Source organism: Sminthopsis crassicaudata, chromosome 4, assembly GCF_048593235.1.
Source record: "Sminthopsis crassicaudata isolate SCR6 chromosome 4, ASM4859323v1, whole genome shotgun sequence".
NCBI lineage: Eukaryota > Metazoa > Chordata > Mammalia > Dasyuromorphia > Dasyuridae > Sminthopsis > Sminthopsis crassicaudata.
The window spans coordinates 316,467,400-316,483,223 of NC_133620.1; the positions used below are offsets into that span (position 1 = coordinate 316,467,400).

A 15,824-nucleotide genomic window follows, 5' to 3' on the forward strand; every position below is an offset into this window, starting at 1 on the left:
ACACAAATTAAATGCTGCAGAATCCTTGTTGAACATCTTTTCTATTCTAAGGCCTTAGTTGGACTTAGCCATTACAACCACTGAATGTTAAGGCATAACTGATGGCCTAGGTCTTTCCCTTAGTCAAAGGACAATACTTTTTCTATTATAAAGAGCTTGTAATTCCTGGTGACAAATGTGAAGACTGGTTCGAATATATCTCTTAAATAAATATGCTAGATCATTGTGGAATTTTTCCTCTGCAAATATTCTAGGATCAGATAGAAAGGGTATATAGCCCAAGGACTTTGCTCTTCTCTTCTGATCACATCTCTCTGCAACAAGTTTTCCTATGCATTTCAACATGAGGTGTCCAAGAGTTCTCCTGTCTTCTGTGGCTCTGCTCACCCTCTTCCTCCTAGTTACTGGAGCTCCTTTCCAGAGGCAGCTCCCCAAGAACAAGTTGCTCCTGGTTTCTTTTGATGGTTTTCGTTGGAACTATGACCAAGATGTAAATACCCCCAATTTGGATTCTATGGTTAAAGATGGCGTGAAAGCTCATTACATGATCCCAGCTTTTGTCACCATGACTAGCCCCTGCCACTTCACCCTGGTTACTGGTGAGTACCCTGCTCAGGTTTGGGGAAAGAGGGACAAGAACAAGAAAACCTTCAAAGAAATAGTTCAGTCAGGCAGCTGTGTTGAGTGAGTAACCAAGGAAGATAGAATTCTATGCAAGATGCTATGGAGAAGGGAGTAAAGGACAAATATTAGATATACTACTCCTAATCTCAGCCAATTTATGATACTGGAAAGATGAAATAAATACCTTCAGAATATTTACTAGGGAAAGTGTAAATAATTGATGGTGAATATAATAATTATTATTATATATTATATATTTGTCATCTATTATTATATAATAATTATTAATCATTCTGAAATAATAATAGCTGACATTGATATAATGTTTTAATATTTTCTATTTAGAGTCTCTCAACAATCCTGTAAGGTAGGTACTATGGGCACTCTTATTTTACTGAAAATGGGACTGGGGTTTATAAGAAAAATTACTTGCTCAAGGTTACAGATTAAGTGTTAAAGATGAGATTTGAACCCAGATTTAGATGACTTCATGTCCAACATTCCACCAACCACACAATAATCCCTTTTTTTACTAAAACATGTCTCTTTAACTTCATAATCCTTTCAAATAAATGGATAGAATTTAATTTTCAGATCTTAGAAGACAACAGCATAATGAATGAATGAATAGTTCTCCTACTACTTCTCTTCTTCTCTCTCTTCCTCTCCTTCTTCTTTTCCTTCTCTTTCTTTTTCCTGTTCATCATAATGATAACTAGCATTTATATAGTGGTTTCAGGTATGCAAAACACTTTGCAAATATTATCACATTTTATTCTTATAACAACATTGTAAATCAGGTATTATTTTTATTCCCATTTTAGAGAAGAGGAAAGTTCAATGAAAATTAAGGATCTTGGCTCAGTGAAGTTCCATCCAGTAAAATTATATTATCTTTTTAAGGTCATGATTGTTATATTTAGACAAAGCAGATACACTTCTCAACTATTTACTATCCATTTTCCCAATCTCTGAACATATAGTCCAAACTAAGTAGAATCATAAATCCATTGACCCAGAAGAGACCATAGAGATACCTTTGCAAGTACTTAATCAACCAAGAATACAAAACTTCAGAGATTCACCCAGAAAGGCTTCCTTGAAGAGGTAAACTTATTTTTAACATGCATTTATTAAATTCCTACTATGTGCCAGGTATTGTGCTAAGCAAGCACTTGACAAATATTTTCTCATTTGAGCCTACTATCCACTCTGGGAAGTATATACTATTATTATCCCCATTTTACAGATGAAATTGAGGCAGATGAGATTAAATGATTTGCCCAGAGGTGGTATAACTAGTAAATGTCTGAGATCTGATTTGAATTTAGGTGTTCTTGAGTCTGAGTCCAGTATAATTTAGGAAGGTAAGCATCATGGTTTGATTTCTTTCCACTGCCCATTTTTTACCCTCTGTCTGTCTATCTATCTATCTATCTATCTATCTATCTATCTATCTATATTCCCCTATCTCTTTACTATAGTCTCTTGTCTCTTTGCTTCACTGGTATCATCATCCCCAGTTGATTTTTTAAAGCTTTTCCGACTCTACTCAGAATCCTGGCAAGTGATGCTGCACTACCTCCCATTACTATACCACAACTATCTCTTATTCCTGCAGGGAAGTATATTGAGAACCATGGTGTTGTCCACAACATGTACTATAATACCACCACCAAAGTGAAGCTACCCTACCATGCCACACTGGGAATTGATAGGTGGTGGGATAATGGCAGCCTGCCCATTTGGATCACTGCCCAGAGACAGGTAACATTGCCTTGCCTACTAAGGAAATATGGACAGAGTTATAACAAGGGTGTTTGCACTCAGAGCAACTACCACATCCTGGGACAGGGATAAGTGTCAAGGAAGGAGGGTAAAAAGCATATTATTGTCAGGGGATATTCTGGGGAGTTCAATGAAGCCAGAAGGGCAAAAGGAAAGAAGTTCACCCTGGTGGAAAAGAGAGTATGGCAGGCGTTCCTCCCAGCATCATTAGCTTCCTATTAGTCTTGCTAATTAAGTCATAAGTTCTCATGTTTCTTTGTTTTTATACTATTAGAGCACTGCAGGTGCTGATATCTTTTAAATTTGGCACCCTGGGACAAAGACCCATCAACCCTGCCTCAGTTAGAGCTTTGAAAGATGAAAGAAATCCAGGATGTGCAAAAGGTGTGGTCCATGTGGACTTCTCTTAAGTTAGATATTTAGAACTAACTTTAGCATTAAGTGGGATTCAGGACTCAGTGTGGAGCCTGGAGGAGACAAGTCTTGCCACAGATTCATAAATACTTTGGCACAACTCTGTTTAAACCATCCACTCATGAGGGATAACCAAAAAGCTTTGAGGTGTGTTTCTGTGGGTTGAGAAATGACAAGCAGAGCAATCTTCCAAAGTTCTTTCTTTGGTGGTATATCAAAGGAGGAAAGGAGTAGGTTCTTGGAAACCTGAATTCAAATTCCTGATCTGGAATTAATTATCTGAGCGACCTTATACATGTTACATCCCCTCTCTCAGTCTCAGTTTTCCCATAAAGACTGAACCTATGATTTAAAAGATATAGGGAAAACCCAAGGGTGAAAACTCCTTTTTCCAATAAATTGGCATCTTCTCTATAACTCAGAATCTTAAAGAGTTGTCTAGATTTGAGGTATCATGCACTTTTTTTCCAGAAACATATGTGACTCACAACAGTCTCTGAGTGCCAGCGGAACCAGATAAAAATATAATTGGGAAATATTTTACAAAATAAATAAAACACAGTAAAATATAAATAATATTACATTTTAAAATTATATGGCCTTGAGAGATCCTTATGTAGTGGCCCCCATTTCTATTTAAATTTCAAACCACTGGCTAAGTGCATTAAGAACTTGAGGGATTTGTTAAGGGTCACAAATAGTCAAGGTGTTGCAATTAAGTCTTGAATCCACTTTTCTTAAGTGTTTAGACCAGCCTTCCGTAGACCAGCTTTCCCATCTTTAAAATAAAAGGAGTTGGACGCAGGCAAACTCCAGAACACTTTCTTCTTCTTTGAAGTTATGATTCTGTTAATATTTGAGGCTAAGATCCCAATACTGAGGATTTGACCAGAGTGTGGATAATTGGTCTTAGGAGACAATGTGCGTTTTTTCAAATTCCTCCCATTCCAAGGCTAGATGGCTTAATACTATAGTGTAGCTTAGAGGAATGAATACTGGATTTGGGCTCAGAAGACCAGAGTATTCAAATTCTTCCTTTGCTACTTGTAACTCTGTGACTTTGGGAAATCATTTCTCTCTCTAGGAATCAGTTTCCCTTAGCAGTAAAGTGATGGTGAGGAGTTAGATACGGTGATCTCTTAGAGTTCCCTACCAATCCTATATCCACAGATATCTCCTTCTAGTATAGAAGAAACCAAAGGTTTTATAGAAAAGTCTCACCATGATGGGTCCTCATTAACCAAGTACTCATCATCCAACTCTTTGTAGTAACTAAGATGTATTTTTTTCTGTGCAGACCTATGATTGCAGTGAAAGAGAAAATTCAACACAGATCACATGCACATATGTGTGTATGTATGCATATACATGTCTGTGTATATATACATAAATATGTGTATATATGTATGTACATACATATATATTTCTGTATATGTGTGTGTGTATATATATATATATATATATATATATATATATATACTGAATATCAATTTTATCTAGATTTTTAAATTGAGAATTGTTTTTAAACTTCAATAGTATTTCTGGGTAAATTTCTTTCTTCAACAATATTTTATTTTTCCAATTACATGTAGAAATAATTTTCAACATTCATTTTTGTAGTGATTTTGTAAGATTTTCGGTTCCAATTTTTTCTCCCTTCCTCCTTGCCTGACTCCTCTGTCTCCAAAACAGCAAGAAATCTGATATAGGTTATACATATACAATCATTTAAACATATTTCCATATTTGTGTTGTGAAAAAAAAAATCAGTACAAAAGGGGAAAACAACAAAAAAAGGTGAAAATAGTATGCTTCAATCAGCCTTCAGACTCCATAGTTCTTTCTCTACACAGATGACATTTTCCATTCCAAGTCTGTTGGAATTGTCTTGGATCCCTATATTGCTAAGAAGAGATAAGATTACCATAGTTGATCATCACACAATCTTTCTGTTCAATGACCCTTTTTTATGGACACAGTGGATAGAGCATTAGGCCTGGAGTTAGGAAAATTCATCTTTCCGAATTCAAATCTAGCCTTAGACATTTACTAACTGTGTGACCTTAAGTAAGTTACTTTTGCCTGTTTACCTCAGTTTCCTCAATAAATGGGCTGAAGAAAGAAATGGCAAATCATTCTAGTATCTTTGCAAAGAAAGCCCCAAAATGGGGCCTCAAAGAGTCACATATAGCTAAACAACAACCCTTTTATACAGTTTGTCTTAAATAATTTCTTAAAACACTGAGAAGTTAATTCATTTGCCCATAATCATACAGTCAATATGTATCAGAGGCAGCCTTTAAAATTGAGCTTTTCCTGAGGTCAGTTTTCTATCCACAATTCCATATTGCCAGTTTATGAAGTTATATGAGGAAAGAAACAAAAGTTATCCTGACATGAAAACATTTACTAATAAACTTATGAAATTATTAAAAACTTATAGCTAATAAACTTATAAAATTGTTCCTGATTTAAATAACCATTCCTACTTTAAACTAGTATCTATCCCTGCCTATCCCCTTCTATCAGAATCAAGTCACTAACTGATTGTCATTAGGCACTTCAAAAGAGGACAATTCAAAATGTCAAAAGATTAAGAAATTCAGAAAAGCTGATGAAATAAATTGATGCAAAAAGTCAGATGTGAAATAAAGAATTCCTCATCATACTATGCTAGCCCTCCTTCCAATTTTTTTGATTCATTAATTTTCCTTCCAAGAATTAGCACATAACTGAAATTATATTTGCATCCAAAGAAAGAACTGATAAAAAGAAGTATGTAGAGTATGATTTTACATATATATATAAATATTTGTTTCTAATGGTAGTCATCTCTAAGGTGGAGGGAATAAAAAGAAGGGAAAAAATAAATTTACATAATAATTCTATTATATATTTTTAAAAGTTGCAAGTTGTACATAATAGATTTGCAGTTTCATGTACAACTATCTTTTTATTATATCATATTATGGAAATGTTTTTATTCTATAAATTGAAAATGAAATAAATACATTTTAATGTATAATATAAAGCAAGCCTATTTTTATAATTTATAGGTTTATTTTTTAAAAATAAAGTCCTAATCAAACCTTTTTTTTTTTAACTATTTACTATGAAATCTTATTCCCCACTTTAAGTGATTTCACTTTTTTTACAGTAGTAATTATCCTCAAATAATGAAGACTCCCTGGATTCCAGTCCTGCTGTGATAATAATTGTCACAAAGCACTTTCACATCCATTATCTCATTTGAGTCTCAAAACATAAAACTGGTATTCTTACCCCCACATGCAGAGAAGGAAACAGACTCAGAGAAATGGAATTACTCTCAAGATAATACAGAGTGAAAAGAGTGAAAGAGATGAAGCTTGAACCCAGATCTACTGATTTCCAGGTCTATAGATTAAGGATTGCTCTTATAGTAAAGAACAAAAGAAAATTTGCAAACAAAAATAGTGTAAATCTAAGAGCCCACTCCTACATAATAAATAGAGAAAACACAAATGTGAGTTTCCCTTAGTTGGATAATACATGGCAGAAAGAAAAGGCTAATAACTTGATACCCAACAGCATCTACCACTGTGTGAGTGCTCAGTCTATAGACAGATCAAAGGGATGATGATGTGGGTCAGAAATTAAATAGAGAAAGAAAGTGGGGATGGGTGGTTACCTAAATATATTGGATGAGTGGACAGATAAATAATCTCACAGATGTGAATAATTCTTTCAGATCATCACTCACTGTAATCCTGTAGTTCTTTTAATATTTTAAAGATACTAGAAATGCCAGAGAACTGAGTAGATAGAGGCAAGATACTGAATAGAAAGCCTATCTCAAAGTCAAATACCGCCTCCAATACATATCAATTGTGTGACTATGGCAATGTTCCTGAGTAATTCTATAAGTTGCCACCATTGAGGCTGCTGCAGTTATTGATTGGCATTGGTAGAAGGATTTCTTCACAGGGAGTTCCCTATATCAATGAAGTCACAGGTTCAATTTTTAAAAATGCCAATAGGGAGGTCTTTGCACTGTCCATCCATTATCTCTCAACTCTGTCTGTGTAACTCTCCCACTTTCTTTTTCTTTGGCAATACTTTTATTGATTCATTTTTATTCTACTTAATAATTATAGTTTTTCTCATTTTTATAGCAACTGAGGTTTGCAAAATGCTGGGAGGATGTAGAATGAATCTTATTATCCCCATGTACAGAGAGGAAACTGATGCTCAAATGGGTTAAGTGACTTTCTCGGGCCCCCCAAACAAGTTAAGGGTCAGAGCTAGAATTCAAATTCAGTCTCTCTTGATTCTAGCTCCAGCCCTCTTTTCATTAGGCTATGAGGCTTCTTCACAGAAGTTTATAGTAGAAAACAAATGGAGAAAGGAAACACAACCTAATGAAAAGAACCCCGGCTCTTTACTAAATCTCAGTCAAAGGATCTGGTTTCTAGTCCCAGATATGACCCTAATTAAGATAGTTACTTTATGCCATAATAATAATTGTAATATCATGTAATATAACACTCTTCAGTATTCAAAAATGATTTTACATTGCAATTGAGTAACTTTGGTAGCATAGTTCCAAACTGCTTTCCAGAATGGCAGAACCAATTCATAGCTCCACTAACGGTGTATCAAATGAGCCAAGATTTATCATTTTCCATTTTTGCCAACTTCTCTAATCTTATGGGTATGAGGTAGATATTCAGATTTGCTTTAATTTGAATTTCCCTTTTTTATTTGGAGCATTTTTTCAAATGGTTTTAAATGCCCTTTGACGCAAAAACTTGACCTATACCTCAAAGACATTAAAAAAAGAGGAAAAGGATTTATATGCAAAAATATTCATAGCGATTCTTTTCATGGTAGCAAGAAATTGGAAACTAAGAGGGTACCTATCAATTGTGAAATGTTTGAATAAATTATAGCTATTGATTTTAGCCACTCTGAGAAATAGCTTCCTCCTATGTAAAATGAAGATAACAATTCTTACTCTACTTGTGTCATAAAGATATTCTAAAAATAGTCAGAAATGTGAATGCTCTTTTTAAAAAAAAATTTTTTTTTATTTTCTCCAATTACATTTTAAAATAATTTTAACTTTTTTTTCAAATTCTAAATTCCAAATTCTCTCTCTTATTCTTCTCTCAGCCAAAGTGAGAAGACAAACAATTTCACATAGGTTATACATGTCTAGTAATACAAAACATTTCCACATAAGTCATGCTGTGAAAGAAAATACAGACAACAACAACAACAAAAAGTAAAGAAAAAGAAAACGTCAATCTGCATTCAGACTCTAATGGTTCTTTCTCTGGAGATGGATAGTATTTTTCCCCATAAGTCCTTCACAATTGATTTGGACCATTATATTGCTGAGAGTAGCTAAGTTATTCACAGTTGATCATCAGACATTGCTGTTATACACAATGTTCTCCTGGTTCTGTTCATTTCACTTTGCTTCAGTTCATGTAAGTCATTTCAGATTTTCCTGATAGCATCCTACTATAAATGCTCATTGAAAAGAACAAAGATAACCAGAAGATCATTATACACTTCAACAATGATACTGTACGAGGATGTATGCTGATGGAAGTGGATTTCTTCAACATAGAGAAGATCTAATCCAATTCCAATTGATTAATGATGGACAGAACCAGCTACATCCAGAAAAGGAACACTGGGAAATGAATGTAAACTGTTATTTTTACCTTCTGAATCCAATTCTTCCTGTGCAACAAAAAATTCGGTTCTACACACATATATTGTATCTAAATTATACTGTAATATATTTAACATATATAAGACTGCTTGCCATCTGGGGGAGGGGGTTGGGGGAGGAAGGGAAAAAATCTGAATAGAAGTAAGTGCAAGGGATAATGTTGTAAAAAATTACCCATGCATATGTACTGTCAAAAAATGTTATAATTATAAAATAAAATAAAAAATTAAAAAAAAAAAAAGAAAAGAACAAAGATGTTATAGTAAAACAGAATCATGGATAGATGGATGAGCAAATAGATGAATGTGGGGGGGGGTGCTGTCAAGAAGTAAGCCAGATAGACAGAAAAAAATATTGATGAACTGCAAGCATCCTTTGATCCATCTGCTAATTTTTCTTTTCAGGGCTTAAAAACTGGGTCATTCTTTTACCCAGGTGGTAACGTCAGCTACCAAGGTGAGTATGTCACTGTGAGCAGGAAGGAAGGAATATTTCATAAGTATAATGATGAGAAAGAATGGAGGCAAAACATTGACACAGTGATGAAGTGGTTCACAGAAGATGGCCTGGACTTGGTCACCCTCTACTTTGGAGAGCCAGATTCCACAGGTCACAAGTATGGTCCTGAGTCCCAAGAGAGAAAGAACATGGTATTACAGGTGGACCGAACTGTAGGTTACCTCCGGGAACAGATTGAGATGTATAACCTCAAGGATAACCTCAACTTAATAATTACATCTGACCATGGTATGACCACTGTTCTAAAGAATGCCAGTGATTTGGTCGAATTTCACAAGTTCCCCAACTTTACCTTCAAGGATATTGAGTTTGAACTCCTAGACTATGGACCTAATGGAATGCTACTTCCTAAAGAAGGGAAGCTGGAGAAGGTGTATGAGATCCTTAAGGATGCACATCCTAAACTCCACGTCTACAAGAAGGAGTCTTTCCCTGAGCACTTTCACTATGCCAATAACGACAGAATTGTTCCACTGGTCATGTATAGTGATGTGGGCTATGTCATTCATGGGGTAAGGAGCCTGATGGGGGAGTGGGGGAGGGAATGGGAAGGGAATAAGCATTCATTTAGTACCTAGCATATACCAGGCACTATGTCTATTATCTCATTTGAGAAGAAATATTCACCTTATCTACACAGGGAGTGTTTGGGAGTATAACAAATTAATTTGGTTGTGGAATAGTTCTAGAAATGTAATCTGTTAACAGCATCCAAAAGCAATTTGGGAGGGCCTGGGCTAAATCCAAGAAAGAGGATGTCAGGAAATTTTAGGGTAAAATAGAGACATCAAAGATACAGAAAGATGAAGTATATGTGTGTCATACATGATTCAGGAAGAAGGTTCATGAAGGATACAGGATAAGGGAAGTTCATGATGCATGTGTATCAGACCCAAGTAGTAAGGGTTGATAGTAAAGAATATGTGTCAGGCACAGAAGAAGAGAAAGCTTTATGGAGGAGCAGATACAAGATAAGAGAAATAATGGCAACGGCTGAGACTATGGGAAGCTAGCTATTAGACACAGCCCAGAGTGGTAGATATTCAGATAGTATTGAAAGGAACCATGGGAGCGGAGGGTAGACAAACAGAGTAGAAAATGCAATTGTAGAAAGCATAATATGGGGAAGACGAGGAGTAGAAGGGAAATATCAAATTTACAGCATTAGGAAAGTGATGGGAAAGAATAAAAGATATGGAGGTAATCATGTGTTGAGTGTATGTTGGCGTATTGTGGAATAGAAATGACAATGTGTGACCTGTGTAAACATAGTAGAACAGAAGGATCATAGGATCATAGATTTACACCTGAAGAAACTAAATTAAGGCCTAGATAGATTTGGTCACTTGCCTAAGATCACCTAAATAGACAGGATTTCACACCCAGGTTCTTGACTTTAAACCTAACACTTTCCACTGTACAGAAAGAATATGCCTCTTGATCTGAACTCTTGAGATAGAGTCTCCTTTTCCTACTTCCTCCATTAAGGAATTAGATTTCCTTGGTGCAGGGAGCTCCATAAACCAAAAAGCATTTTCTCTTTTGGTGCAATTTAGAGTCAAAGTTGCCTAAGACATTGAGAAGTCATGCAAGTTGACCAGTCATAGAGCCAGTATACATTGGAATCAGGAATGTGGATAAATTAAAATTTTATATGACTCCTTTCATGGCTTCTTTCACCTTTACTAGCTTTTCCTAGCATCTACATTTCCTCACAAATACACCATCATATAGCTAATGGAAGACCAAGGTTCTAGAGCCCAAATTTTGGAAAGCCTGTCACTCAGTAAGAGATCTATTTCAATTCTCAAGTCTCACCACAGACTTTTCACTACTCTTACTCAATACACAGTTTGCATGAAATATCAGCCACTATATCAGGACTCTGGTGTGTGTGTGTGTATGAGTGTATGAGTTCATAAGGTGTGTTTTGAGAATGGAACACGATGAAGAAGAATTGTGGCTGACTGATAGGAGAAAAAACTAGAGAACAGATGAACCAGGAGCCAAGAACAGAGCAGAAGAAGAACTAAAACAAGAAAGGGAACATTAGGGAATTGGAGAAGCTAGACAGGTATAAGAGAAAGAGCACAGGATTTGAAACAAGAAGACATCAGTTCAAGTCCCAGTTCTGTAATTTACCTATGTGAGCTATGTTAAACAAGTCACTTCCCTATTGGGGGCCTCTGTACTTCCTATAAAATGGAGGGATTAAACTAAATTATCTCTATGGTCCCTTTCAGCTCAAAATCTTATTTTAAAAAATGCAATTTCTGGATTGGTAGCTCTCCTCATTTATTTAGATTTATAAGTCATGAGGATGAATATTCATTGAATGTCTGTCTCTAGGACCAAGAATTTTTTCTAAAAAAAAAAAAAAAAAATCTGAGTCTTAAAATCTTGCTCTCTCTGTCTCTGTCTCTGTCTCTCTGTCTCTGTCTCTCTGTCTCTCTCTCTCTTTCTCTCTCTCTCTCTCTCTCTCTCTCTCTCTCTCTTTCTCTCTCTCTCTCTCTCTCTCTCTCTCTCTCTCTCTCTCTCTCTCTCTCATTTCTATGCGCTTCACTACAATAGAGAAGGGTTAGATGCAGGCAAGAGGCTAGAAGAAGATACTGGAAGAAGAAGCAGCTTTCCTCCTACCCAGCAATATTAGCAATGGATGCAATTTTGTTTTTTCACAGAGAATTAATGTCCAGTTTAACAATGGGGAACATGGTTTTGACAATGGAGACAAGGACATGAAGACCATCTTCCGAGCTGTGGGTCCTGACTTTAAGAGAGGCCTGGAAGTAGAACCCTTTGAGAGTGTCCATGTGTATGAGCTTCTTTGTAAACTGCTGGACATCAAACCAGAACCCAACGATGGGAACCTAAAGATCACTCTGCCCATGCTACAATCAGGTGCCAGAGGGGATTCAGACCTGAGTTGTTTTTTGTTCTTACAAGTCTAGCTTGCTCCTTCCCTCCTTTCCAACTTCCTCTCTCTCTCTCTCTCTCTTTTATTATCTTTTTCTCTCTTGTTCTTTCTCTCTTTTTCTTTCTTTCTAGCTCTATCTTTCTTTCTCTGCCTCCTCTGTTGTCTCTTCTGTCTCTCTCTATCTCTAACTTGTCTCTCTGTCACTGTCTCTGCCTCTCCCTCATTTCAAGTAAGTCTGTGCATAGGTATGAAGGATGACATTTTACACACACACCCACACCCACCCACCCACACACACACACACACACAATCACCCTAAGGAACATATGTGTTGACTAAAGATGTATTTGGGTATCCTAGGGGTAAAGTAAATTCCTGTTGAAACAGTGACATCTAGTGGAATCAAAAGACATCGTAGTTTACCTAGGAGGCACATTCCCACTTCTTTCACTTTGCAAAGAACACTACAAAATCTTGGGAATACGTGGGCCACCAATTCCACAACACAAGCCATCATATGCAAAAGTATTGTCCATAACCAGTCTCTCATTTATTATCCTCTCCCCAGCTCTCTGAGATGATTATATAGCACTTAAAGTTTGCAAATCACTTTACAAATATTATTTTATCCTCCCAACAACTCTGGTTAAGTAGGTGCTATTATTGCCCCCCACTTTATAGAAAAGGAAGTAAGGAAAATAGTAGTTTGTCCAGAGTCACAAAACTAGTAATTAATTGAGACTAGATTTGAACTCAGGTCTTCCTGATTCCAAATATGACTCCAGACACTCACTAACTTTGTGAAGCTGGGCAATTTTACCTTGCTCAGTTTTTTCATCTGTAAAATCAACTGAAGAAAGAAAAGGCAAACCACTCCAGTATCTCTGCCCAAAAAACCCAAATGGGGTTCCAAAGAGTGGGGCACACCTGAAAAAGCTCAACAATTTCCTGACTTCAGCTCCAGCACTCTGTTCTCTAGCTACCAAACAATAACAAAACAGCATGAATTAAAATAATAACTTCTATTTCCTAGAATCATCAGATGTTAGAGCTGAATGTCAGAGTGAGGTTTCAAAGATTAACAAGGTTAAGTAGATTACCTAAATGCATAGTACAAAGCCCTTTGTTTTGTTTTCCACTTAGATAACCTAGATGAAGTTCCTGTAATTCATCCAATCCTAAGGTCAGACTCCTTCAAAGAGCATTTTAGAACTGACATGATTTTTTCACCTTAAAAAGGGTAAAGAAAAAACAGGAATGTCCTTGTCACATCCAAAAGTCTGACCTAAAATCACCAAGGTTAATCTGTACTAGTTTGGAGAAACTGTCCCAAAATATTTTAAAGAATTTTAGCTAACCTAACCGTCTTCCAGGAAAAATCTCAAACCTCAGTAATTCCAGGCTATAATAGAGTTTCCAAAATTCTCTCCCATTCAGAAAAGAGATAAAGAAATATATCCCCTCAATTTGCATCTTATAGACCCTTCTAGTTTGCCAGAAGTTTTTTTGTTTTTTTGTTTGTTTTTATTTATTTTTGTTTTCTTTAGGTTCTTCCCATCTGTCATATGGGAAGCTGCCTTTGGGACTCATGATGGCCGTGACCTTACTGAGGACAATCTTCTAACATCCACCATCATTCAAGGTAAGTATTCAGTGGAAATGGAATAAAGGGATAGGGGACTGTCATTCTTGCTTCCCTGGTCTCTCTTCTTCCTAGATTCAAGGGAGCTCAAGACTAGATGAAAAAGAGAGACTGCATCCAATCTCTCTACACTCTAACCCAGTAGTCCTCAAACTTTTTAAATAGGGGCCCAGTTCACTGTCCCTCAGACTGTTGGAGGGCCGGACTATAGTAAAAAGAAAAGCTCACACTCTGTCTCCGCCCCTCAGCCTATTTGCCATAACCCAACAGGCCGCATAAACATCCTCAGCAGGCCGCATCTGGCCCGTGGGTCATAGTTTGAGAACCGCTGGAAACCCATTCTTCACACAAATGCTAAATTAATCTTCCTAAGGCAGAGCTCTGATCTGACCACCTTCTTATGTGAAAACCTTCAACAACTCCCTATTGATTCTACAAATTCAAACTCTTCAGCCTGATGTACTAAGCCTTCCACAACCTGGCTCCAGCCTGTCTGCATTCTAAGACTGGTTTCATATTATTTCCTTTTGTTCCCTCTTTTATATTCTGCCTGATCCAGCCTAGTAATGACTCCTCATGCTTAACATTCTCTTTCCTATCTCCCTTCAGGCCTTTGTAGAGGATGGACTCCTTCCCATCATCTCTTGGAATACCATATACCTTCAAGGCTTAGCTCATGGGCCACCTCCCATAAGACACTCTTCCTGATCACCTCCATTATTAGTAGTCTCTCCCTCCTTAAATTACGATGTATTTATTTTTCTGTATGTTATGTGGCAAGCTACTTGAGGGCAGGGAATATTTTATTTTTTCTTTTTATTTCAAGTGTCCTTCATAAAGTAGTTGATTAACAAATATGTGTTTAATTCAATTAAACTGAATAAAACAAGTGGCAATGGTTCAACTAAAAAAAACTCATTCTTATAGAGAGGGCTCTGGAAACTAGAGAAAGGCTCTCTGGATGCTCAATGAGCTAGCTTCCTGTTCTGGGTTCCTCCAAATCCCACATCATCAGTCCATTTGACTCTTCATTCTAGAATTATGAATTGCATAAGTCAGAGTTGTCTCAAATGATGTAAGATTGTGGTTCATTCATTCATTAAGCACCTGCTTTATACAAAGTCTTTGCTTTCAAGAAGTTTATATTCTTCCTTTTTTAAATTTTGTTAAGAATTTTATTCCTTATTATTGCTCTGTAAGAAATGACCAGCAGGAGGAATACAGAGAAGCTTGGAGAGACTTAAATCAACTGTTGCTGAGTGAAATGAGCAGAACCAGAAGATCACTATACACTTCAACAACAATACTGTATGAAGATGTATTCTGATGGAGGTGGATATCTTCAACATAGAGAAGATCCAACTCACTTCCAGTTGATCAATGATGGACAGAGATAACTACACCCAGAGAAGGAACACTGGGAAGCGAATGTAAATTGTTAGCACTACTGTCTATCTACCCAGGTTACTTATACCTTCGGAATCTAATACTTAATGTGCAACAAGAAAATGGTATCTACACACATATATTGTATCTAGGTTATATTGTAACACATGTAAAATGTATGGGATTACCTGCCATCGGGGGGAGGGAGTGGAAGGAGGGAGGGGATAATTTGGAAAAATGAATAAAAAAAAAATTAAATTAAATTAAATTTTAAAAAAAATAAGAATTTTATTCCTGAAAATGGAGAGAAATTTAAAAATTAAAATATCAGTAACATTCCTTTAATTATTTCTTGGGGGAAGAGGGAAGAAAGAACAAGAGAACTGAACATGGTGCAAATAGGACTAACCCTTCTCTTGTGAGGAAATACATTCCTAAAATGGGATCACTTAATGATTCTCCTACTATAGCTGACAAAATAAATCACTTATAATGCAGAACACTCTTCATCAAAGGAGCACATACACATACATACACCCGCAAGCATGAGAGGATCAGAGAAGATAAAATGGTTAATTTTGATTACATAAAATTATAAGGGGCAGCTAGGTGGCGCAGTGGATAGAGCACCAGCCTTGAATTCAGGAGGACCCGAGTTCAAATCTGGTCTCAGACAATTAACACTTCCTAGCTTTGTGACCTTGGGCAAGTCACTTAACCCCAGCCTCAAAAAAAAAAAAAAAAAAAAAAAAACCATAAAATTATAAAGGTTTTACACAAACAAAAGCAATGCACTTGAAACTAGGAAGGCT

At 36.3% G+C, this 15,824-nt stretch overlaps 1 protein-coding gene across 1 annotated transcript; it reads left to right on the top strand.

Annotated features, from left to right (window-relative positions):
• The first annotated feature begins 343 nt into the window (after positions 1-343).
• On the top strand, positions 344-14,880 carry ENPP7 (ectonucleotide pyrophosphatase/phosphodiesterase 7). Its single transcript, XM_074260322.1, has 6 exons — positions 344-599; positions 2,246-2,391; positions 8,956-9,582; positions 11,749-11,968; positions 13,532-13,626; positions 14,236-14,880. Exons 1-5 carry the CDS (start codon positions 344-346, stop codon positions 13,606-13,608), a joined length of 1,326 nt encoding a protein of 441 aa, XP_074116423.1. The 3' UTR covers positions 13,609-13,626; positions 14,236-14,880.
• Positions 14,881-15,824: the final 944 nt, after the last annotated feature.

Coding starts and splice junctions, on each gene's coding strand:
- ENPP7 (XM_074260322.1), top strand. CDS start 344: ATGAGGTGTCCAAGAGTTCTCCTGTCTTCTGTGGCTCTGCTCACCCTC. Junction 2,392..8,955: donor GGATCACTGCCCAGAGACAG/GTAACATTGCCT, acceptor TTTTCTTTTCAG/GGCTTAAAAACTGGGTCATT. Junction 9,583..11,748: donor TGGGCTATGTCATTCATGGG/GTAAGGAGCCTG, acceptor GTTTTTTCACAG/AGAATTAATGTCCAGTTTAA.